This window comes from Euprymna scolopes, chromosome 13 (assembly GCF_053919585.1).
Source record: "Euprymna scolopes isolate OS-2025 chromosome 13, ASM5391958v1, whole genome shotgun sequence".
NCBI classification, from domain to species: domain Eukaryota; kingdom Metazoa; phylum Mollusca; class Cephalopoda; order Sepiida; family Sepiolidae; genus Euprymna; species Euprymna scolopes.
Genome location: NC_136494.1, coordinates 46,256,490 through 46,281,560, shown reverse-complemented (window position 1 = coordinate 46,281,560; position 25,071 = coordinate 46,256,490). Strand labels below are relative to the sequence as shown.

General features: G+C 37.1%; 1 protein-coding gene across 6 annotated transcripts in view; it reads right to left on the bottom strand.

Moving 5' to 3' along the window:
- LOC145292005 (prominin-1-like) overlaps positions 1–25,071 on the bottom strand; it is a gene marked incomplete at its 5' end in the record, with an annotated part of 563,543 nt that overhangs the window by 201,544 nt on the left and 336,928 nt on the right. For all 6 annotated transcript variants that reach the window (XM_080137986.1, XM_080137989.1, XM_080137988.1 and 3 more), the window contains 1 exon segment: positions 6,008–6,070. In XM_080137986.1, the coding sequence (XP_079994112.1) occupies positions 6,008–6,070 (63 nt within the window).

The window sequence follows — 25,071 nt, the reverse complement described above, 5'->3', positions numbered from 1 at the left end:
TAAATCTGGAAGAATAACTTTTCCACCAGAACAACAGATACCTGGTGATTCCCGATTCCATTTCTTTACTTTGCATTGTCTGCAAGGTGTCCCATTACTCAATGTGCCAATTTGAACATCTGAGCGTAATTGATAAGTACGTGTAGCCTCATATGTACGTCCTTCGTGCAACCAGAAAGATGATTTAGGAGCAGTTGTGCGTAATGTGTGTCTCTGCATTGCTTCTAATATAGCCTGTCTGTTTTGCGCAACCCTAAGTTCCACATATGTGTTTATATCCGTAGGTTGCGACTGGTCCGCCTCATATAAGTCTGGGTCAAAAGTAACTTGATGTGACCCATAGTCCTGATTTGCATTTTCGTTCAAGGAAGTACCAGAAGTGTCTTCCTGAGACTGTTCATAATGTTCCCATTGTCGACTTCTTTTTCTGGTTGCAACTGCTGTTGTATTACGACTAAGGGAAGTCTTTTTTGGTGGCATATTTTATAAAAGATTGTATTGTGTAAAAAGTGAAAAATTGTTATATACTCAACTAATGAGCTCTATGGTCTTGATGTTTGACTTTTGATATTTGATTGCCTTTTCAACTGAAAAAGAAAAAACTGACAGAATTCAGTTTATGTTTTTATTGCCCCCCCCTCTTCTACCGACGAAAGAAATAAATTCAACGTTTCCATTAATGAACAAAATGTATGAGTCTACCACATTATGAATCGATGTAGATAATATATGAGGGGAGTAAAGTTTATGTAAATGCAAACATCGGACTGTATTTTGCAAACGAAATAAACCGGTAATGATGTATATTTATTTGTTATTTATTGCGGACAAAAATGGAAATAATCATAGTTCTTGTAGTGGCCAATTTTTGTTGAAAAAAAAAAAAAAACATTGCTGTGGATGTTTCCAATACCCCGGTTTTGGGGAAGTTATAATCCCCCCCCCCCGGCAAACAGAAGGACCCAAATATGTAAACTGTGCAAAACTGGGCGGGCAAAAATGAGGGACTTAGTTGTGCAAGCCGATTTATCATAAATTTTTTGTAGGTTTCCTATGAGTTTTCTATTGTATTCGAAAGAGTAAGGAGTAAACTTAATGTGCCAAAGGGGAAAAAAGTATTTGTACACGTGAAAAATAAAGTTTTCTGGATCTATCTCCGAGTTAATTAGTAAAGTGAAGTATTTGTACAGGTGAAAAATAAAGTTTTCTGTGTCTATTTCCGAGTTAATTAGTAAAGTGAAGTGCTAAGACATTGTAAAAAAAACACCTTGTTAGTACAAAACATGAATTAATTAGAGCCAAACCGAATGATATTGGCGTTCGCAAAAAACAACAAAGTAAAATTTCGTACATGACGCAATGGAAAATGTGTGTTAAAATCATTGGTAGATGTTCCCCCCCCCCCCAAAAAAAAGAAGTAAATAAAGAACGAAATAAAAAGTGGAGAAAGAGAGGTTCTACTGCAAACCGGAAAGAATAAAAATGCAACAATATTGAATAACCCCAAGAATCGTACGCTGAAAAATGTAAGTATGTGTATTTCATGTTAGTATTAAAATTTATAGTTTTTATTTATGTAGTTTGGTAGGGTAAAGTAATTACCCAGATATAGTTTTTGTATTATCTCCTGGTGTTATTGTTATTATTATTATTATTATTATTTTTTTCTTAAGTAATTGTGTATTTGTTTTGGTTTATTGGTTGTTGTTGTTGTTTTATTATTTTGGTATATTTTATTCTGTGTAAGCGATTCGTTGCAGACGATGTGTTTTTGAAGTAAACCTGTTTGTCTGCATTGTGGTCGTAGTCGGTTTCTTCCCATTCGAATGTCGTCTGCTGACATTCAGATAGGCTTTGTATCAATGGTTTAATGAAACTTTCACCAAGGGAAAAAAAGTAATAAATTGCAAAAAAATAATAAATAAATAACCACTGATGTAATAAGTCACCCGTCCCCTGAGTATGAATTCCGAAATTAGTGGAAACATAGCATAATATAAAAGTAAAAAATTAAAAAAAAGAAGTCGTATTATCGTCTGACAGCGAGGAATGCGGGTGTCGCCCGATCCATCGCCCGATCCATGGCTAACGTGTAGTAACGTAAACCGGCCCCCAAGAAAAAGAACAAAAAGGGAAGTCCATGTACGTGAATATCGCCGCATATAAAACTCTATTTACCTGAATGTCGTCTGGTAAGTGGTACGGTGAAAAAGTAAAGGAACGTGGCACAAATAGAGTTGGATACACAAGTAAGAGTCGTAGAGTCGTAGAGTGATAGAGTGTAAGTAAAACCTGGAATATCAGGTTGTTTCGTTTCGTTTTAACAATGGAAAGAGCAGAAAAAGGAAAGAAAAGAAAGAAAGAAGGAAAGACCGAAAGGAAAGATTATAAAGGAAGTTTGGTAAGAAATAGCTTTACAAAAGTGAAATATCGTGTAGACTGAAAACATCGGAAAGTAGTCCCCCCACCACCATCAGCACAACAAAAGAAAATGAAAATGTAACGATGTTAAACATGCCGTCCCGTAAATCGCAGTTCTGATTTTTAGAAAACCCTACCAACGCGAGTCTAAAGTTAATGGAAGTTGAGTAATCGAAGTAATGTGTTCAGTAATGCAATTCAAGATAACGTATAGCGTTTAGTTTGTGTTTATGTTTAAGGAAAGAAAGAGAAACATAGGGAAGTACCCCCACCACCACCACCACCACCATTACCAAAAAAGCGAAAAAGACAACGAAAGGTAAGAAAGAAAGAAAGAAAAAAAGAACGAAAGGAAAGAGCAAAACGGAAGTTGTGTTTGTGAAAGTAAGTTTGGTGCGTTTCACGTAAATGTCAATCCAGGTTTTCATAAAACTCTAACCACGCGGGTTATAACGAAATCGAAGTAATGTAATTGTGAATTCAATTCCAGGTAACGGATTGTGTTCTGTTTTAATCTAATTTTATTATAATAAATGCTTTATAAATTGTGTTTATGTTTTATGCTAACCAATGGCAAAGTAAGCGTGGTTCGTTTCAGCGTAAGTCCAGTTCAGTTTTTAGATAAATTCTAACCGGTGGTCGGTTTTAAATGTCTCCTGTGAACGGTCTGGAACGGTGTAAGTGAGTGGCGGTGGAAGGATGAATTTATTAGAGAGAGTATACTTTACTACTTCCATTAAATGTAACCGATTTTTACAGTGGACTCTCACCAGACAGAATATAGGAAACTCTGATCAGCGAGATACTGGATACGTAATACGCCTATAACATACGGCAGATGTCGTGATTCAGTTTGTGAATGATACGGCTGCACCAAATGTATACAGGTGCAGTCCTATAAAGGTCAAAGTCGGAGGGGAAAAATGAGTTCATTTTATTTATATAGAGATAGAGATAGAGAAGATAGAGATAAAGAATGCCTATCTGGAGCATGCTCTTTTTTGCAGTAACTGAGAATTATTTCATTCTATGAGAAAAGTTTACTACTGGATATACTCTCTTTGCAGCAGCCAATAGCTATTTTATTTAATGTGAATAGGATTTGCATATTTTGCTCTTGTTTCTGTAAACAGTGAGAGTTGTGAGAGAAAAAGAGCAATAACCACGTCAATCATTTTGTCTTTTTTGACTGATAATACTTTTATATCTGTTAAGCATGGCATTTAAAAATACTATTGGAAATTGGCTGAACTTTTAAATATATTATTAAAGCTACAGATCAAGTTGAAAATAGAGAAATGTCTATTTTTAAAAAACAAGAGCTGGAATGTGGAAAGCAGCCAACTTATTGATTAGTTTGATCATGTTATATGATAAAGATTTAAAGTTTGAGTTTCCATGGCTTCAATTTTAGTGAAATAATATTTGATGCCAAATCTGCACAAATAGGGATGCTGAGGCCTCATGTGGGGCTGGTACAACCGGCATCAACTTCTAGCTAAGAAATAAAGTTCCAGCATATGTTCCTTCCAAAATAATAAACAAAAAATGTTTAAATGTCATTTTTTTCTCATCTGCTTCTCTCCAAATTCCTTTCAAGTAATTTTCAAATGTGTGTGACAATATATCTGCGATGAGCTATTATTCTGAGAGGCATAATGCCTCCTATTTTTATTCCGCCCAAATGGATCAGAGGAGATTGTAAACTGCGCTGTTATGACTAAACTTATGCATTCATGACCTGAATGTTTCATCTCTCTGTTGCAGATATTAACAGTGTAAGACTTCAAAGAAAGCAACCCCTGTCATATTCCTGGCAAAAGTGCACTGAGAATGGTGGTGACTATGTAGAAAAATAAATTTTGGAGCACAAAAGGTCACTCGTTTTAATGGTACCGCTCCTGTCTTCATAACTCTTCAACTTTTTGAGTTTAAAAAAAAAATACTTTTGGAACAACCCTTGTATGTATATTTCTGTCTTCACCAGTGCTGTTAAAGTCAACAGAAGCAGACATGGTGCTGAACAATATTCAATGAAAATGATAAAAAAATATATATAATAAAGAAATTTTCACCTATTTTATTGAATAATAATAGCTTTCAACCCATAACTAATTAAAAAATTATTTCAGGGTCATACCAAATACATTAAGTTACTTCTTTAATTTTCTCTTTTCTTTCTTAAAGTATCTATTTTTATAGGCATATGAAATATATGATATGCATTCATAATGCACAGATTTTATATTCTCACGGAATAAAAGATAATCAGATTCCCATACTTTGAACATACTGCAGCCTTAGGAGTCAATAAGACAATCACTCACGAATGCATACATTATTTTGATATAAACATGCTTAGTTTTGTTCTTTTTAATCATTTTGAGTAACAAGATTTTGATTCCTTCATGCAGGTTACATTAAACTGCTCATTTTACTTTTAGAAGTATCAATTTTTAATGGGTTAAAAATATTGAGAGACATTGCCTTTTACATTCCCAGAACAAAGGAATATATTCCTTTATTCTGTTTACACTTGTTGCTGGACCTCGTTAACAACACAGTAAAAGTTCAACTGGTTACTATGGTTACAATAAATTTAGAAGCTAATTATTTTGCACAATACTCATAAACATCAACTCATGAAATATGACCTGTTATTATATGTTAACATAGCTTGCAAAAAATTCAATGAATTAGTAATGAAATAAAAATCTTCTTTGAAAGATAACTTTTTTCCTAAATTTATTTTACTAATAATATTATCAGAGCTTTAAGTCATAGAAGGCCATCTACTGATGTATTACCTTTCAATGATGGGTTTATTATTTGTTGCCTGAGGTGTTGAGGTGGAAAAGTAGTGGCAGAAAATACCAGTCTATTTTGGGATAGAATTGACTTTTAAGAGTCATTTAAAATATAAATTAACTTTTATTAGATCCATTATATACATGAGAGGCTCACCAAATTTGTCTTAATTTTTTGATTCATCTCTCAAATTCAGAATTAGTGTTAGGACATAAAGATAGCAGTTTTGTATTATTTAGAATTCATTAAAGTTCTTTAGATAATGGGAGACTATCCTACTAGGCATTACTTTCATTCAGAGAGGGTTTTATTGCCCCTCAGCTGAAGCACCGTGGGGTAATGATAATTGGGCAGACTATATTATTTGGGATAAAATCAACTTTTGATGGACTTTTTTTGTTGACTGCACATGCACTATTTCTGTCCTTTTTAGCATTGCCATCTGGATTTAGGGTAATGATTAATGAAGGGCGTTTTCTTTCTTCTTATATCAACGATTACATTCTCTCCAATGTTTGTGTGTAGACACAATTATTTACCCCTCTCCACACACAAAAGAGAATTTCTTAACATCTACATTGCTGCAAGAATGCCCAATCTTAGTAATGAAATAATATGAACATTAATGTTTCTCATTATGTATACATTTAATAATTACAGAACACTACAATATTTATAATTCTTCAATTTACTGGGTAGGTCCTAACAAATCCTTAAAGAGTTCTGGTAAATGTCAGTCAGAATTACTATATATAAGAAAGAACAAAATTTTACTTACTATGAGATTGGTTAAATTAGAGGCGATAACATTCAAATCTGTTGTCACAACTGTCTTGTTTAGCTGAAAAGAAAGAAAAATTATATTTTCACGAAATGGTTGATAAAATAATTTCAAATAGAAAACTGAATGTAATGTTCAAGTTAATGCACAAGATAGGTCTTAAAATACCTAAACTTATAAATCACAGTAAAAATTAAAATTAAAAAGTTGTTTATTTAGCGAAGAAAATTATTCAAAATAATATAGAAATATGATAAGAATTTTAAAATACATCAATATTTCCTTATGTATTTGAAAACTGGATTTTAGATATGACAGAGGAAGCATTGCAATATACAAAAAATTTACTTTTTAAGTAAATAGACCGAGATTCTAAAAATTATCACTTCAAAAAGTGTTTGGATGAGACATTTTTCCATGGTAGTGTGATTCTAAAGAAACCTTCGTTCACAAAGTTTAAGAGAGGAAATCTATCATTTCTAAATCCTACCCTTTAGTTTAAATGTATACATACACACACATAAATATGCACACACACACACACATTATATATATATATATATATATATATATATATATATATATATATATATATATATACTATAATGGAATGATCTAGCACCGATCTGTACAATAATATACAAACAATGCAGAAATACTTCTCTGGGAACGAGTGAGTTTGGAAGACATCGAGAGAGACAGACTCTCGCCTTGTATCTCGTTTGTAAATAAACCTTTGTATTAATCCTAAGTGAATTTCCTATGTTATGATTATCTAAAGAAAGATATATCATTTAGCGATGAAAGATGAGAATATAATATTTTAGAGATATAAGAAAAAAATAATTCTTTCTCAGAAGAATTCAAAAGGAAAAAGAAGTGAAACTGAATTCAAGAATGACCATGGTGGAAGGAAAAAGAAAACCATTCAGACTGAACGGAAAAGTTCTGAAAACTTAAAATAATTCAACCAACTGAAAAAGAAAATTTAAAAAGAATACAGCACAAAAAGACAACATAAAATTAAGACACACAAAAAAGCAGTAAATTTTATTTTTTTCAAAAATTTCAGTTTGTTTAGTTTCATGATGGAAAAAAAGGGAAAGAAAAATATTTGTTCTATTGCTAATTCATTTCAAATTTATTTTCTTAAATAAATAAGGATAAATAAGACTGCAAAAAAGGAACACGTTTTTTATGCTGTTGTGTGTGTGTCGGCGGTCAGTTGTATTCTCTTCTCCAAAATTTTTCTAAATTGTTACGAAATAATGTGCCTTTTTAAACAAATTTATTGAATTTATTTAGCACTTTTTTTTGTGCAATAAATTTTTTTTGTTTTATTCTGTGCTTAAAAGTTTAATATGGATCAAATAACTGAACTCACAAAAACCATGAAGTTGGCCCTGCAAACAAAAGCAAATGGAATATTTACAAGAATAATAATAAAAACAAAGTGAATTATTACAAACTATATTAATGAGGCAAGTAGAAAAAAAAAGGTTGTCGGTTTACACCTGAAAAAATTCCAAATTCTCCATCAGAATTTTTGTATGAACCAACAAATGGTTTGACTTTTCCAGCATATTTTAAAAGATGTGAAAATATTTTAAAAGATGTGAAAATATTTTAAAAGATGTGAAAATATTAAAAAAAATATGAAAATATTTTTCCTAAAAGATGTCAGTCTTGGTCTGACGAGGAAAACATCATTCTGCTGTTACAAGAACCTGGTACTCAGGAAAATACCAATTATACGAATTTCATTCTCCCAAAGAAACCTGAAGATATTTAAAAATAAAAACAAAAAAAACGATAGATATATTATTGAGAATTTTCGGGGAGCAGGACAGTTTATTTTATACGCGTCATAAGTGTCTAAATATTGTGAAACAAGAGGAGGAGGATTTTATTGCTTATGCAGGAAAATTAAATGCCCAATGTGATTTATTTAGGATAAAAGACCTCAAAGAAGATATGTTTGAATGTTCAGGGTTTAACGGCCGTTAAGGATAAAGAGATTTAAATAAAATAAAATACGTATTACACACGCTTGAAGCCAAAACAACGCATTATTACAAAATAAACAGACATTTATTTTATTTGAAATTTATATTGAAATTCATAAATATATTTCGAAAGAAACCTTCATCTTAAGTATGTCTTTTTTGTCATGTTGTTGGAGAAGAGAATAAGCAAGTAGAATCCCGTTTGTTGTTTTTATGGTAGTTTTTTAAATCTCGGAACGCTATGTGATATACAAATATCTGTACATGATGTCGCCAAGCTAATCAAAAACCTTGATTCCAGTAAAGATAACGGCCCTGACGGTATTCCAATTATAGTACTCAAAAGACCAGAACTAGCGCCCATCCTTACAAAACTGTTTAAACGTTGTCTTAAGGAGAATTGCTTCCCATCACCCTGGAAAATCTCATCAGTATGCCCTGTATTTAAGAATTAAGGTGATCGCTCATCCCCCTCTCAGTACAGGCCAATAAGTCTCTTGTGCATCATGAGTAAGTTGCTGAATCTGTGTTAAATAGAAACATAATCAACCATCTCAGCAAAAATAACCTTCTTAGTGACACACAATATGGTTTCCGTTCTGCTAGATCTACAGCAGATGTGCTTACAGTTATATCTCATAGGATTAACGAATCTCTCGACGGCTACCTTTCTAGGGCAATTGCTCTTGACATATGAAAGGCCTTTGATAGAGTATGGCATAAAGGTTTACTTCACAAGATCTCCAGCTACGGTATAGCTGGAAATGTCTTCTCAATTATTAAATCATTTCTCTGATAGGTTCATAAGAGTAGTGGTTGATGGGCAGAAATCAGAAGCTCACAGTATTAATGCTGGAGTCCCTCAGGGGTCCATCCTCTCTTCCTGATCTACATTAATGATCTTCCAAATCACCTTACATCCTTCGTAGACATTTATGCTGATAACACTACTATCTATGGTAGCACATCTAAGACCATAAACGACCAAGTTCTCTCTGATTATCTCTCCTTTGATCTTGAGCAAGTGGTACAATGGGGAAAGAGGTGACTTGTTACTTTTAATGCATCTAAAACCAAGCTTTTATCTTTACATCATCAACATTCTGATCCCCATCTGGCATCAATTGGAATGAATGGCTCTTGTCTTGGGGAGGCCTCATGTTATGATAAGCTTCTGGTCTTGACTTTTTTACTCCTGATCTTAAATGGAACACATACATTAAATCCGTTACCAAAGCCACTGGAAAAATGGTGGGATCCTTCTATCGATCCAGTAGATATTTCATTGCTGATGCAATTATCTATCTATATAAAAGCCAGGTACGTCTAAGGATGGAGCACTGTTACCACATTTGGGCAGGAACTCCTAGAAAGGACTTATCCTGCCTTGATAGAGTTCAAAATAGACTTTGTAGCCTCGTAGGAGATGTCCTTTTCTCTTCCCTGCAACCACTATCTCACAGAAGAGATGTTGCGAGTTGTCTCTGCTTTATCATTATTTTCATGGCAAGTGCTTGGCTGAGCTCCAATCTATGGTCTCCCCTCGCCAAACTTTCACAAGAAACACCCGTCTAGCAGAAAACACTATCACTAATTTCTCCCACTCTTTATCTGTGCCTAAACCTAAACGTAGATTCCATGAGCAAAGCTTCTTTCTTAGATCTGCACGCCTATAGAATTGTCTTCCGTTTTCCTGCTTTCCAGCTGACTACAATATGGTTGTCTTCAAGTCTAATGTAGACAAGTTTTTAATAAGCCGTTCCATATAAGTTAACAAATTTACCGAATTTCCATTACTAACGATTACTATATTGTTCAATTTCTACTGTACACGCTTTAACCCTTATCGTTGAGTGGCCTCTTTACCTTGATATGTAAAAAAAAAAAAAAAAAAAATGCCAGAAAAATTTATTAAGGATTTAAAAAAGGATTTTAAAAATGTATTTTTTGAGGGTTGTTGCACTAAGATTGAAGTGAAATTTGAACTGAAGGACAATGCTAAATTGGTGTTCAAACCTAAAAGGAAGGTTCCATTCTTTGCACTGAAAACCATAGATGGAGAACTAAAGAGAATCAAAGAAAATAGAGTAATTGAAAAAGTGGACTACTCGGAGTGGGCATCGCTCATAGTATATATATAAAAAAAGAAAAAAATCAGTATGTGTGGATTTCTCAACTGGACTAACTGATTGTTTCAAGGATTATAACTATCTGCTCCCTACACCTGAAGAAATTTTTTTTAAGTTGAATGGGGGAAAATTTTCTCAAAAATTGATTTATCAGAAGCATATTTCCAGGAAGGTTGTTCAAAATATCTGACAGTAAATACCCATAAAGGATTATTTGCCCTAAAACGGTTGGCTTTTGGGTTGAAAAATAGCCCCAAATTTATTCCAACAAACTATGGATACCATATTAGGAGGCCTAGATTTTGCAATGGCTTACTTGGACAACATTCTAATAAGCAAAAATATTGAAAACAAAATCCATATTCGTGGGGTATTCGAGAGAATAGCAAAGTACAGATTCAAAGAAAAATGTGAATTTAGTATGGACAAAATTTATTATTTAGGACAAATAATTGATTAGAAAGGTAGAAGACCTAATCTAAATAGGAAAGAAGCAATTAGAGACATGTCTAGACTGGACAATGTAGTTAAATTAGAGTCATTCTTTGGTCTAGCAAACTACTATAATATCCCAAATATGCATGAATTAAGAACACCGTTGAATGAATTATTGAAGAAGAATAAAAAATGGCACTTGACAAAAGAATGCAAGAGTTATCGGATTTAACTTTGGTACATTATGATCCAAAGAAGGAATTAATTGTAGCAGCAGATGCAAGCGAATATGGGTTAGGAGCTGTGCTTCTCCACAGATTAGAAGATAGGTATACTAAACCCACTAAGCCCACGCCTCAGGGGTTTTATTACCTGCAGAAAGAAATTACAGTCAGATTGAGAAAGAAGATTTGGCAATTGCGTACGCTATGAAATAATTTCATAGATTCATCCATGGAAGATCATTTGTCTTGCAAATGGACAATAAACCATTACTATCGATTTTTGGTTAAAAAAAAGGTGTTCCTACTCATACCACAAACAGATTGCAGCGATGAAGCATTATTTTGCTCAACTACAATTTTAAAATGCAACAATTATCATCAAACAAAATTGCACATGCAGATGGCCTGTCCATATTAATTCCAAGTAAAACAGAATTGCTCAACGAAATGGTTATAGCAGCACTAAAAGAAAAAAAAAGGAACTAACAGACATACTAATAAAAATTGTTAGAGAACTACCTGTAACACTCGAAGAAATAAAAAAAAGCAGTGAAAATGGCTGAATACATTAACAAGATAAAAAACAAGTGTGGCAAAATGAAAAGAAAAAAAAAAGGATTAAAAGTGTTTCTGTTTTCGATATGTGATGAAACTAATGTGATACAGTGGTAATACCACAAATGTTACACATGAAAATTCTGAAACTAATGTGATACAGTGGTAATACCACAAATGTTACACATGAAAATTCTGATGAAACTAATGTGATACAGTGGTAATACCACAAATGTTACACATGAAAATTCTGAAAGAATTTCATATGGGCCATCCTGGAATTTCCAGAATGAAAGCTCTAATGAGAGGATATACATACTAGCCTAAAATGGATTAGGACATAGAAAAAAAATGGTAAAATTATGGAAAGGTTGCCAACTAGCAGTGAAAGCGCCACCCATAAGGACGCAATCTTGGCCTAAAACAGATGTACCATGGACACGCATCCATATAGATTACACAGGACCACTGAAAGGATATTATTACTGGGTAATCGTGAATAGTTTTCAAAATGGCTCGAAATTTATAAGTACAGCTACAGCTGCAAACACTATAAAGGCGTTAGACAAGTTGTTTTGGAGTACCAAAAATAATTGTTAGTGACAATGGTACCATGTTCACAGGACAAGAATTTAAGGACTACTGTGAGTCACTGGCCATGGAACATATCACAATACCAACTTATAGCCCTCAGTCGACACCTTCAAAAGAGCATTGAAAAAACACATGGACACTGAAGAAAAGAGTATTCAAAAATTCCTAACAATTTATAGGATAATGCCAAACCAGAATACTAATGCAAATTTATCATCAGCTGAAATATTGTTTGCCAGGAAAGTACGTTCTGTGTTCAACCGATTAATTCTGAGAGAAAAGTGGGAAAAAAATTTAAGATAATGCAAAGTACAGGACGTATAAGGATGGCAGGAAAAAGGTTTTGAGAAGATGGAATAGTCTCAAAAAGAATCGGGAGAATGCTCTATATCATAAAAGGGCGCATATTTTCCCATAAAAGACATATAGACCAATTGAGGCTAAGGTCGGTAGTACTTGGTGAACAGTAGTCTGAGAAGTCGGGAATTTTTCTGTCTCTATGTCTATCCTTGTGGCCAAGTCATTAGTAAGGTAAACGTTTCGTCTGGGCTGACATTATCTGTCTGATAGTCAGGGACCCGAACCTTGGATTAACCATTAAGAAGGCTGTCCTATCAGCAGGCGCAAAGTACTGGGACTGCTGTATTGCCATTTGGTGAATGGATCTGGACCATGCAGTAGTCTCTGGTGGGGCCTCTCGGTGCCATACTAGTGGGTAATTGTTATGGCTTTACCTTTTCATGTGCTACAAAAAAAAAAAACATTCCTGTCTTTTTCTCTCTTACTTTCTCTCTCTATCCTGCTCTAACCAAGTATGCCAACCTGTTCCACAAATCCCAAAACCTCAACATAAAACATCTACAGAAAAAAAAACTCGAATAAACCTAGAACTCCATCTTCCAACATAGACCCCTACTACCATGTCTCCTTCTCCAACATCAGGGGTCTACGTTCCAACCTTCCAGAGGTTGAAACCCAATTACAGGAGATGAAACCGGACATATTCTTTCTAAGCGAAACTGGAATAGGGCCGACCACTTCCCTAGATGAATTCATAATTAAAGGATACTCTAACTTAACATCTAAATCTGACCCCCAAGATCGCCATGGGCATGGAATATGTGCCTACATTAAAGATGACTTCCCATGTGGCAGGGATATCTCTAGAGAAGATCCTAATTTACCTTATATGTGCTTCCGGATTGCACTTGCTTACACCACTGCATTTATATTTGCCCTCTATCGGCCCCATAACAGCGGAGTTACTATCTTCAAGAGTGTATCTGAGAAAATAAACCACATCCTGTTTGCACATCCCTCGGCTAACATCCACATCTGTGGTGACTTCAACGTCCATAATGTGGAATGGCTGACCCACTCAAATAAGACGGACGATGAGAGGAGGTTCTGTCATGATTTTGCCATTGCTTATGACCTCACTCAGATTGTTGGCAAGCCCACCCGTGTGCCCGATACTGCAGGTCAATATGCAAGCCTCCTTTATTTAAGTAATATATCAATATATACTATTACTGCAAGCTTGCTTATATTGGAAATGCTTGCTTCCTAGCTAGTCAATCAAACCATCTAATATAGTTAGTCTTATTTTCAATTATATTCGAAATATAATGCAGTGACATTAGCAAAGTAAAAGTCACCTATAAAAACGAACCTCCTAAATTAAAACCTTGAATAATTATCTAAACTCAAATGTAAATTAATATTAAGCCAACTTTACAAATTGATAAAACACTTCCACTCATTAATATGGGAGGGGAGATTATCATCAAAAGTGTCCTGAATTAATAATTTAGCACGGACTTTACTACTTAGATATTAATAAGTCACTTGTACCCATTCCCCCACTTTTTTTTTTTTAAATGGAGAGTAGATGATACAGTGGATGTGTTATCGGCAGCTCCAGTAACTCTCGCTTCTCCTTTTTTGTCCCTCAGTCCTCATGCAAATGAGTGATTTTTCTGACAAAGGGTGAAGAAAAAACTGCTTTTAAAGGTCGGTAGTACTTGGTGAACAGTAGTCTGAGATGCCGGAAATTTTTCTGTCTCTATGTCTATCCTTGTGGCCATGTCACTAGTAAGGGTGCTGGAGGTAAACGTTTTGTCTGGGCTGACGTTATCCGCCTGATAGTCAGGGACCCGAACCTTGGATTAACCACTAAGGAGGCTGTCCTATCAGCAGGCGCAAAGTACTGGGACTGCTGTATTGCCATTTGGAAAATGGATTCTGGACCATGCAGTAGTCTCTGGTGGGGCCTCTCGATGCCATACTAGTAGGTAATTGTTAACAATTACCCACTAGTATGGCCATACTAGTGGGTAATTGTTACGGCTTTACTTTTTCATGTACTACAAAAAAAAAAAAAAAAAAAAAATTTTTTTCCTGTCTTTTTCTCTCTTACTTTCCCTCTCTGTACTGCTCTAACCAAGTATGCCGACCTGTTCCACAAATCCCAAAACCTCAACATGAATTATTTCCAGAAAAAAAAAACTCGAATAAACCTAGAACCCCATCTTCCAACGTAGACCCCTACTACCAGATCTCCTTCAACATCAGGGGTCTACGTTCCAACCTTCTAGAGGTTAAAACCCAATTACAGGAGACAAAACCGGACATATTCTTTCTAAGTGAAACTGGAATAGGGCCGGCCACTTCCCTAGATGAGTTATGAACTCATAATTAATGGATACTCTAACTTAACAGCTAAATCTGACCCCCAATATCGCCATGGGCATGGAATATGTGCCTACATTAAAGATGGCTTCCCGTGTGGCAGGGATATCTCTAGAGAAGATCCTAATTTACCCTATATGTGCTTCCGGGTTGCACTTGCTTACACCACTGCATTTATATTTGCCCTCTATTGGCCCCATAACAGAGTATATCTGAGAAAATAGACCACATCCTGTCTGCATATCCCTCGGCTAACATCCACATCTGTGGTGACTTCAACGTCCATAACGTGGAATGGCTGACCCATTCAAATAAGACAGGGGAGGTTTGTCATGATTTTGCCATTGCTTATGACCTCACTCAGATTGTTCGGGAACCCACCCGTGTGCCTGATACTACTGGTCAATATGCAAGCCTCCTAGACCTTTTTCTCTCAACTTCCCCTGAGCTATGTTCATGTTCCGTTCTTTCTCCTCTAGGATCCTCCGACCACTCCATCGTATCAGTTAAGATAAAAATGAAATATAATAAGTCCCTAGACGTACCCCTCCACCATACTGTATACTGATACTCTATGGCTGACTGGGACAGCTTCCGTACATTAATATCTGATTTACCTCTGCATTCCATGTTTAAAAAGGATGTGTGCTCTATAGTATAAGATCTGACCGAATGGTTAATTGTAGGCATGGACCGATTCATACCATCTAAAAAATTCCAACAAAAACCTAACAGCCAGCCACGGTTCTCCCCAGAATATGCTGCTGCTATCGTGCACAGAAATTGCTTTTTCCATAACTACCAACGTAATAGATGCACTGAGACTAAAGCTGCTTTCAGGAACGCCAGCAACCACTGTACAAGAGTAATAAAAAATGCAAGAGAGCTATATGCCCAGTCTGTTTAATCCAAAGTAGCTGATCAGCGGCTTGGTTCCCACCAGTTTTGGCAAATAACAAATAGGATCCTGAACAGAAGTGTGCGTTCTATCCCAACCATTATCAATGGACCAGAGGTCATCTCGTCAGCATCAGACAAGGCCAAACTATTTGCAAAGAAGTTTGCAGCTAATTCTACCCTATGCAACGAAGGCCATCAACTTCCCATATTTCCTCCTATAACACAGAACACGCTAGGTAACATACAAATATCTGTGCATGAGGTCGCCAAGCTAATCAAGAATCTTGATTCCAGTAAAGCAACTGGCCCTGACGGCATCCCAATTACAGTGTTAAAAAAGCTTCAACCAGAACTTGCTCCCATACTTAGGAAACTGGTTAAGCGTTGCCTAAAGGAGAAGTGCTTTCCGACTCCCTGGAAAACCTCATCAGAATGCCCTGCATTTAAGAATTCAGGTGATAAGTCATCTACCTCTCAGACCAATAAGCCTCCTGTGTGTTATGAGTAAGTTGCTGGAATCCATATTAAATAGAGAAATAGTAAACCACCTCAGCAGAAACAATCTTCTTAGTGACACACAATATGGTTTCCGTTCTGCAAGATCTACCGCAAATGTGCTAACGGTTATATCTCATAGGATTAGTGAATCTTTAGACAAAGGCTTCCTTTCTAGGGCAATTGCTATTGACATATCAAAGGCCTTCGACAAGGTATGGCATAAGGGCCTACTTCACAAGATTTCCAGCTACGGTATAACTGGAAATGTTTTCTCTATCATTAAATCATTTCTCTCTGATAGGCTCATAAGAGTAGTGGTCGATGGACAAAAATCAGAGGCCTGCAGTATTAATGCTGGAGTAACTCAAAGGTCAATCTTGGGCCCAACTCTCTTCCTGATCTACATCAATGATCTCCCTAAACACATACTTAAATCATTCGTTGACATCTATGCTGATGACACGACCATCTACGGCAACACATCAAAGGCTGTAAATGACAAAGCTCTCTCTGATTCTCTCTCCTCTGATCTCGAGCGCGGGTTCAGTGGGGGAAGTCGTGGCTGGTTACCTTTAATGCATCTAAAACCAAACTCCTATCTTTACATCATCAAAGCTATGACCCCCATCTGGCATCAATTGAAATGGATGGCTCCCGTCTAGGAAAAGCCCTGTGTTTTGACAAGCTTCTGGGTTTGTCCATAACTCCTGATCTGAAATGGAACACGTACATCAAGTCTGTTGCCAAGGTCGCTGGAAAGATGGTGGGATCCTTCTACCGCTCCAGAAGATATCTCACTACTGATGCAATTCTCTATCTATATAAAAGCCAAGTACATCCAAAGATGGAATACTGCTGCTATATCTGGGCAGGAGCTGCTAAAAACAGCCTATCCTGCCTTGACAGAGTACAAAATAGACTTCGTGGCTTAGTGAGGGATGCCCTTTTCTCTACCCTGCAACCTCTCTCCCACAGAAGAGACGTTGCGAGCCTATCCTTGTTTTATCGTTATTTCCATGGCAGGTGCTCGTCTGAACTCCAATCTCTGGTCCCCCCTCGGCAATCTTTCACGAAAAACACCCGTCTAGCTGAATCCACTGTGAAAAATTTCCCCCACTCTTTATCTGTGCCTAAATCAAAACGTGGATTCCATGAACAAAGCTTCTTTCTTAGAACTGCACGCCTGTGGAACTCTGTTCCGTCTGCCTGCTTCCCACCTGACTACAACTTGAATGTCTTCAAGTCCAATGCTAACAACTTCCTAATGAACCACCCCCTTAAGTAAACACTTCATCAAATCTCCACACTAACGTACTGTACTTTTTTTTTTTTTTTACATAAGCATCACCACATTATCAAGGTCAAGAGGCCACTGAAGGATAAGAGTTAAAGAGTGTACAGTAGAAATTGGACAATATAGTAATCATTAGTAATGAAAATTTGGTAAATTTGATAACTTATATGGAACGGCTCATCAAGAACTTATTTACGTTAGACTTGAACACAACCATATTGTAGTCAGCCGGAAAGCAGGAAAACGGCAGACAATTCCACAGGCGTGCAGTTCTAAGAAAGAAGCTTTGTTCATGGAATCTACGTTTAGATTTAGGCACAGATAAAGAGTGGGGGAAATTATTGATAGCGTTTACAGCTAGATGAGTGTTTCTTGTGAAAGTTAGGCGAGGGGGGACCATAGATTGAAGCTCAGTCGAACACTTTCCATGAAAATAACGATACATTAGAGACAAACTCGCAACATCTCTTCTGTGAGATAGAGGTTGCAAGGAGGAGAAAAGGACATCTCCTACGAGGCTACGAAGTCTATTTTGAACTCTATCAAGGTAGGACAAGTCCTTTCTAGCAGCTCCTGCCCAGATGTGGCAACAGTATTCCATCCTTGGACGTACCTGGCTCTTATATAGATAGAGAATTGCATCAGCAGTGAGATATCTACCGGATCGATAGAAAGATCCCACCATTTTTCCAGCGGCCTTGGCAACAGATTTGATGTACGTGTTCCATTTAAGATCAGGAGTAATGGTCAAGCCCAGAAGCTTGTCAAAACTTGAGGCCTCCTGAAGATGAGAGCCATTCATTTCAACTGATGCCAGATGTGGATCAGAATGTTGATGATGTAAAGAGAGAAGCTTGGTTTTAGATGCATTAAAAGTAACCAGCCACTCCTGTCCCCATTGTACTACGTGCTCAAGATCAGAGGAGAGAGAATTGGAGAGAACTTGGTCATTTACTGTCTTAGATGTGCTACCATAAATGGTAGTGTCGTCAGCATAAATGTCTACAAATGATGTAAGGATGTGATTTGGAAGATCATTAATGTAGATCAGGAAAAGAGTTGGGCCCAGGATGGACCCCTGAGGGATACCGGCATTAATACTGTGAGCTTCTGATTTTTACCCCTCAACTACTACTCTTATTAACCTATCAGAAAGAAATGATTTAATAATTGAGAAGATATTTCCAGCTATACCATAGCTACAGATCTTATGAAGTAAACCTTTATGCCATACCTTATCAAAGGCCTTAGATATGTCAAGAGCAATTGCCCTAGAAAGGTTGCCTCCGTCGAGATTTGCTAATTCTATGAGATATAACTGTAAGCAATATAACTTGCAATAATCCTTATCCCTGAGTGGCTTCCGGGCCTTGATAAGTGGTGACCACCGTGTAAAAAAAAGAAAAAAAAAGAAGACCTTTTTCTCTCAACTACCCCTGAGCTATGTTCATGTTCCGTTCTTTCTCCTCTAGCATCCTCCAACCACTCTGTTGTGTCAGTTAAGATAAAAATGAAATGTAATAAGTCTCTAGATGTACCCCTCCACCGTACTGTATACTGATACTCCATGGCTAACTGGGATAGCTTCTGTACATTTATATCTGATCTATCTCTACATTCCATGTTTAAAAAAGATGTGTCCTCTATAGTATAAGACCTCACCGAATGGTTAATTGTAGGCATAGACCAATTCATACCATCCAAAAAATTTCAACAAAAACCTAACAGCCAGCCATGGTTTTCCCCAGAATGTGCTGCTGCTATCGTGCACAGGAATTGCTTTTTCCATAACTACTAACGTAATAGATACACTGAGACTAAAGCTGCTTTTAGGAACGCCAGCAACCACTGTAAAAGAGTAATAAAAAATGCAAGAGAGCTATATGCCCAGTCTGTTAAATCCAAAGTAGCTGATCAGCGGCTTGGTTCCCACCAGTTTTGGCAAATAATAAATAGGATCCTGAACAGAAGTGTGCGTTCTATCCCAACCATTATCAATGGACCAGAGGTCATCTCGTCAGCGTCAGACAAGGCCAAACTATTTGCAAAGAAGTTTGCAGCTAATTCTACCCTATGCAACGAAGGCCATCAACTTCCCATATTTCCTCCTATAACACAGAACACGCTAGGTAACATACAAATATCTGTGCATGAGGTCGCCAAGCTAATCAAGAACCTTGATTCCAGTAAAGCAACTGGCCCTGACGGCATCCCAATTATAGTGTTAAAAAAGCTTCAACCAGAACTTGCTCCCATACTTAGGAAACTGGTTAAGCGTTGCCTTAAGGAGAAGTGCTTTCCAAAACGCTGGAAAACCTCATCAGTATGCCCTGTATTTAAGAACTCAGGTGATAAGTCATCTCCCTCTCAGTACAGACCAATAAGTCTCCTGTGTGTCATGAGTAAGTTGCTGGAATCCATATTAAATAGAGAAATAGTCAACCACCTCAGCAGAAATAACCTTCTTAGTGACATGCTATATAGTTTCCGTTCTGGAAGATCTACAGCAGATGTGCTAACGGTTATATCTCATAGGATTAGTGAAGCTCTTGACAAAGGACAATTGCTCTTTTTTTTTTTTTTTTTTTTTTTTACACAGTGATCACCACTTATCAAGGCCCGGAAGCCACTCAGGGATAAGGGTTATTGCAAGTACATTACGTTAGTGTGGAGATTTGATGAAGTTGTGGCACTATTTATTTGTGCCACTGTTTCTAACACACTCTGCGGCACATGACCGAGTGGTTATTTGGCCATGTGCGTAGAAATACAAAGAAACACCTTCCAATAATTCCCTTTCCTAGAGCTCTCTCTCTTTCCTGCACAACCACCATGAAGTGAAGACGCATATTCTGTCTCTCCGTAAATGGGGGGGGGGAGCACCCCGGGGGGGAGCACCCCCTCCCTCAATACTAGTTGGGTTAGTTAGCTTTGAAAAGCCGATTATCCAGTTTTTTTAATTGTTAAAGTTTTTGTAAGATATATTTTGTAAAATAAATAGTTAAGATTTCTCATATATTACAATTGTGTCGCGTGTCGTCTTTCTTGTCTGCCATAAATATCTCCATACATGTCTTAAGTCGAAAGGCGGCCTTAACGACAAAGAGATGAAGATTCCCACCAGGGTGAAGAGATCATCTTGAGAAAAGAAAGGAGCCACACCCAGATCCAACATCTCAGGTATGATTTTCTTCTTGCTACACAGACCCTAATGACTGGCCCATCTTCATATCTTCATGAGACCGCTTTAAGACATTTACTATAACACGTCTGTCGGTCACACCTCAGTGACCGGCAGAGAGTGGTATAAAGTGTTTACTTAAGGGGGCGGTTCATTAGGAATTTGTTAACATTGGACTTGAAGACATCCAAGTTGTAGTCCGGTGGGAAGCAGGCAGACGGAACAGAGTTCCACAGGCGTGCAGTTCCAAGAAAGAAGCTTTGTTCATGGAATCCGCGTTTTGATCTAGGTACAGATATAGAGTGGGGGAAATTTTTCACAGTGGATTCAGCTAGACGGGTGTTTTTCGTAAAAGATTGGCGAGGGGGGACCAGAGATTGGAGTTCAGACGAGCACCTGCCATGGAAATAACGATAAAACAAGGATAGGCTCGCAACGTCTCTTCTGTGGGAGAGAGGTTGCAGAGTAGAGAAAAGGGCATCCCCCACTAAGCCACGAAGTCTATTTTGTACTCTGTCAAGGCAGGATAGGCTGTTTTTAGCAGCTCCTGCCCAGATATGGCAACAGTATTCCATCCTTGGACGTACTTGGCTTTTATATAGATAGAGAATTGCATCAGTAGTGAGATATCTTCTGGAGCAGTAGAAGGATCCTACCATCTTTCCAGTGACCTTGGCAACAGACTTGATGTACGTGTTCCATTTTAGATCAGGAGTAAAGGTCAAACCCAGAAGCTTGTCAAAACACGGGGCCTCACCTAGACGAGAGCCATCCATCACAATTGATGCCAGATGGGGATCAGAGCATTGATGATGTAAGGATAGGAGTTTGGTTTTGGATGCATTAAAGGTAACCAGCCACATCTTCCCCCACTGAACCACGCACTCGAGATCAGAGGAGAGAGAATCAGAGAGAGCTTTGTCATTTACAGCCTTTGATGTGTTGCCATAGATGGTCGTGTCATCAGCATAGATGCCAACGAATGATTTAAGTATGTGTTTAGGGAGATCATTGATGTAGATCAGGAAGAGAGTTGGGCCCAGGATTGACCCCTGACGGACTCCAGCATTTATATTGCAGGCCTCTGATTTTTGTCCATCAACCACTACTCTTATGAGCCTATCGGAGAGAAATGATTTAATGATTGAGAAATCATTTCCAGTTATACCGTAGCTGGAAATCTTGTGAAGTAGGCCCTTATGCCATACCTTAAGCAATTGCCCTAGAAAGGAAGCCTTTGTCAAAAGATTCACTAATCCTGTGGGATATAACCGTCAGCACATCTGCGGTAGATCTTGCAGAGCGGAAACCATATTGTGTGTCACTAAGAAGGTTATTCCTGCTGAGGTGGTTTACTATTTCTCTATTTAATATGGATTCCAGCAACTTACTCATAACACACAGGAGACTTATTGGTCTGTACTGAGAGGGAGATGACTTATCACCTGAATTCTTAAATACAGGGCAAACTGATGAGGTCTTCCAGGGAGTCGGAAAGCACTTCTCCTTAAGGCAGCGCTTAAATAGTTTCGTAAGTATGGGAGCAAGTTCTGGTTGGAGCTTTTTTAACACTATAATTGGGATGCCGTCAGGACCAGTTGCTTTACTGGAATCTAGGGTCTTGATTAGCTTGGCGACCTCATGCACGGATATTTGCATGTTACCTAGCTTGTTCTTTGTTATAGGAGGAAATATGGGGAGTTGATGGCCTTCGTCACATAGGGTAGAATTAGCTGCAAACTTCTTTGAAAATAGTTTGGCCTTGTCTGACGCTGACGAGATGACCTCTGGTCCATTGATAATGGTTGGGATAGAACACACACTTCTGTTCAGGATCCTATTTGTTATTTGCCAAAACTGGTGGGAACCAAGCCGATGATCTTGACATATCAAAGGCCTTCGACAACATATGGCATAAATGCCTACTTCACAAGATTTCTAGCTACGGTATGACTGGAAATGTTCCCTCTATCATTAAATCATTTCTCTCTGATAGGCTCATAAGAGTAGTGCTTGATGGACAAAAATCAGAGGCCTGCAGTATTAATGCTGGAGTCACTCAAGGGTCCATCCTGAGACCAACTCTCTTCCTGATCTACATCAATGACCTCCCTAAACACATACTTAAATCATTCGTTGACATCTATGCTGATGACACGACCATCTATGGCAACACATCAAAGGCTGTAAATGACAAAGCTCTCTCTGATTCTCTCTCCTCTGATCTCAAGCATGTGGTTCAGTGGGGGAAGACGTGGCTGGTTACCTTTAATGCATCTAAAACCAAACTCCTATCTTTACATCATCAATGCTCTGATCCCCATCTGGCATCAATTGAAATGGATGGTCTAGGAGAAGCCCTATGTTTTGACAAGCTTCTGGGCTTGACCTTTACTCCTGATCTGAAATGGAACACGTACATCAAGTCTGTTGCCAAGGTCGCTGGAAAGATGGTAGGATCCTTCTACCGCTCCAGAGGATATCTCACTACTGATGCAATTCTCTATCTATATAAAAGCCAAGTACGTCCAAGGATGGAATACTGCTGCCATATCTGGGCAGGAGCTGCTAAAAACAGCCTATCCTGCCTTGACAGAGTACAAAATAGACTTCGTGGCTTAGTGGGGGATGCCCTTTTCTCTTCCCTGCAATCACTCTCCTACAGAAGAGACGTTGCAAGCCTATCTTTGTTTTATCATTATTTCCATGGCAGGTGCTCGTCTGAACTCCAATATCTGGTCCTCCCTCGCCAATCTTTTACGAAAACACTCGTCTAGCTGAATCCACTATCAAAATCTTTCTCCACTCTTTATCTGTGCCTAAATCAAAACGTGGATTCCATGAACAAAGCTTCTTTCTTAGAACTGCACGCCTGTGGAACTCTGTTCCGTTTGCCTGCTTCCCACCTGACTAGGACCTGGATGTCTTCAAATCCAACGTAAACAAATTCCTGATGAACTGCCCCCTTAAGTAGACACTTTATTAAATCTCCACACTATCGTACTGTACTTACAATAACCCTTATCCCTGAGTGGCTTCTGGGCCTTGATAAGTGGTGACCACCTTGTAAAAAAAAAACAAAAAAAAAAAACTGACACTTTCCAAACTGAACCTCTAAACAACAAGGAAATACCAAAGGAAGTATAAGTAACTCCAAAAACTAGTCACTCTCCAAAATCGAAGAATTTACAAATGCAAACTGTAAGGAGAAGTGAAAGAAAAAGGAAAAGGGCTGAATGTTTTGATTCAAGCTCAAAAAGAACTAAATGGTAAAGCCAAATTCTAGAGAAGAATTTAGCTTGGGGGAAGGTGTTATAATAGAATGACCTAGCACTCATCCATCCAATAATATACAGACAATGTTGAAATACTCTTCCAGGAAGGAGAGAGTTCGGAAGATACTGAGAAAGACAGGCTCTCGCCTTGTATCCCCTTTGTAAATACCTTTGTATTAACCCGCAGTGAATGTCTTGTGTTATGATTATCTAAAGAAGGATATATCAACATATATATATACACAAGGGATTTACTGATTATCAAATTGGCCGATTACTGATTAATCAGCCTTTAATAATCGACTGATTACTGATTAATCGACCGATTAATAGGTTTCTAATGCTGATTTATCAGCAAATTTTGTTATAAATGATACTAATATTAAATAAATTATATCGTAAACAAAGCCACATTACCACCTTTTTTTAGTTGCCAGTGAAAACATGCATTGTCTACACCATATTATCATATAACAGGCGTAATGCACTGTTAACATATAGACTTTTACAACTGCACTGAGTTTGAGGCAAATAGATGTAAAAATATGGAAAATTCCCCTCCTTTCTCTTCCTGTCGAATTAACATTATTTTTTTTACTTTAAATCATTGTTAAAGAAAATTATTGCTTCATCTTTCAGTTTTCATGTTGAGGAATTGTACAGTAAATTGTGACGATGTGTGAACCAGAAATAAAGCATTCTTCATCAGTCATACTCTTGTTCCTCATTTTCGGACTCTTGCTAGTACATATATATTTTATTTTTGTGCTTTAGATAATGTATATTTTATTGAGATAAATCACTAATTACATCTTAGACATGATTTAAATATGTAAAAAATTAACTAAATATTAACAACCTTCAACCATTATGGCAACCAGTTTCTGCTCTAAGTATTTTGATGTCAATCCTAAGAATAAGAATAAAGCTGCTTACAAGTTATGTCGAACCAAAGGTGTCAAATCAGCAAAAACTGACTAATATGTTAAACCATCTTAGAAAGGTTCATTAAAAAGAAGCAAAAATGGCAAATAAGATAAGGAAGCACAATAAATATTCAGGGACAAACATTCCAGAAACAAGTGGCAGCAACTACAAGGCTCTAGTGAAACCTCAGAGTACTACAGAATTAATATTGGCTAAAAGGGAAGATTATCTGATAAGAGAAATGCTTATATTCCACCATATTCGGTAATATCTGACATTGAATTTAATAGGCTTATTGCAAAACTTTGTAGTGGAGTACTTTTTAATGGAATACTGTAATTTGAACAAAATA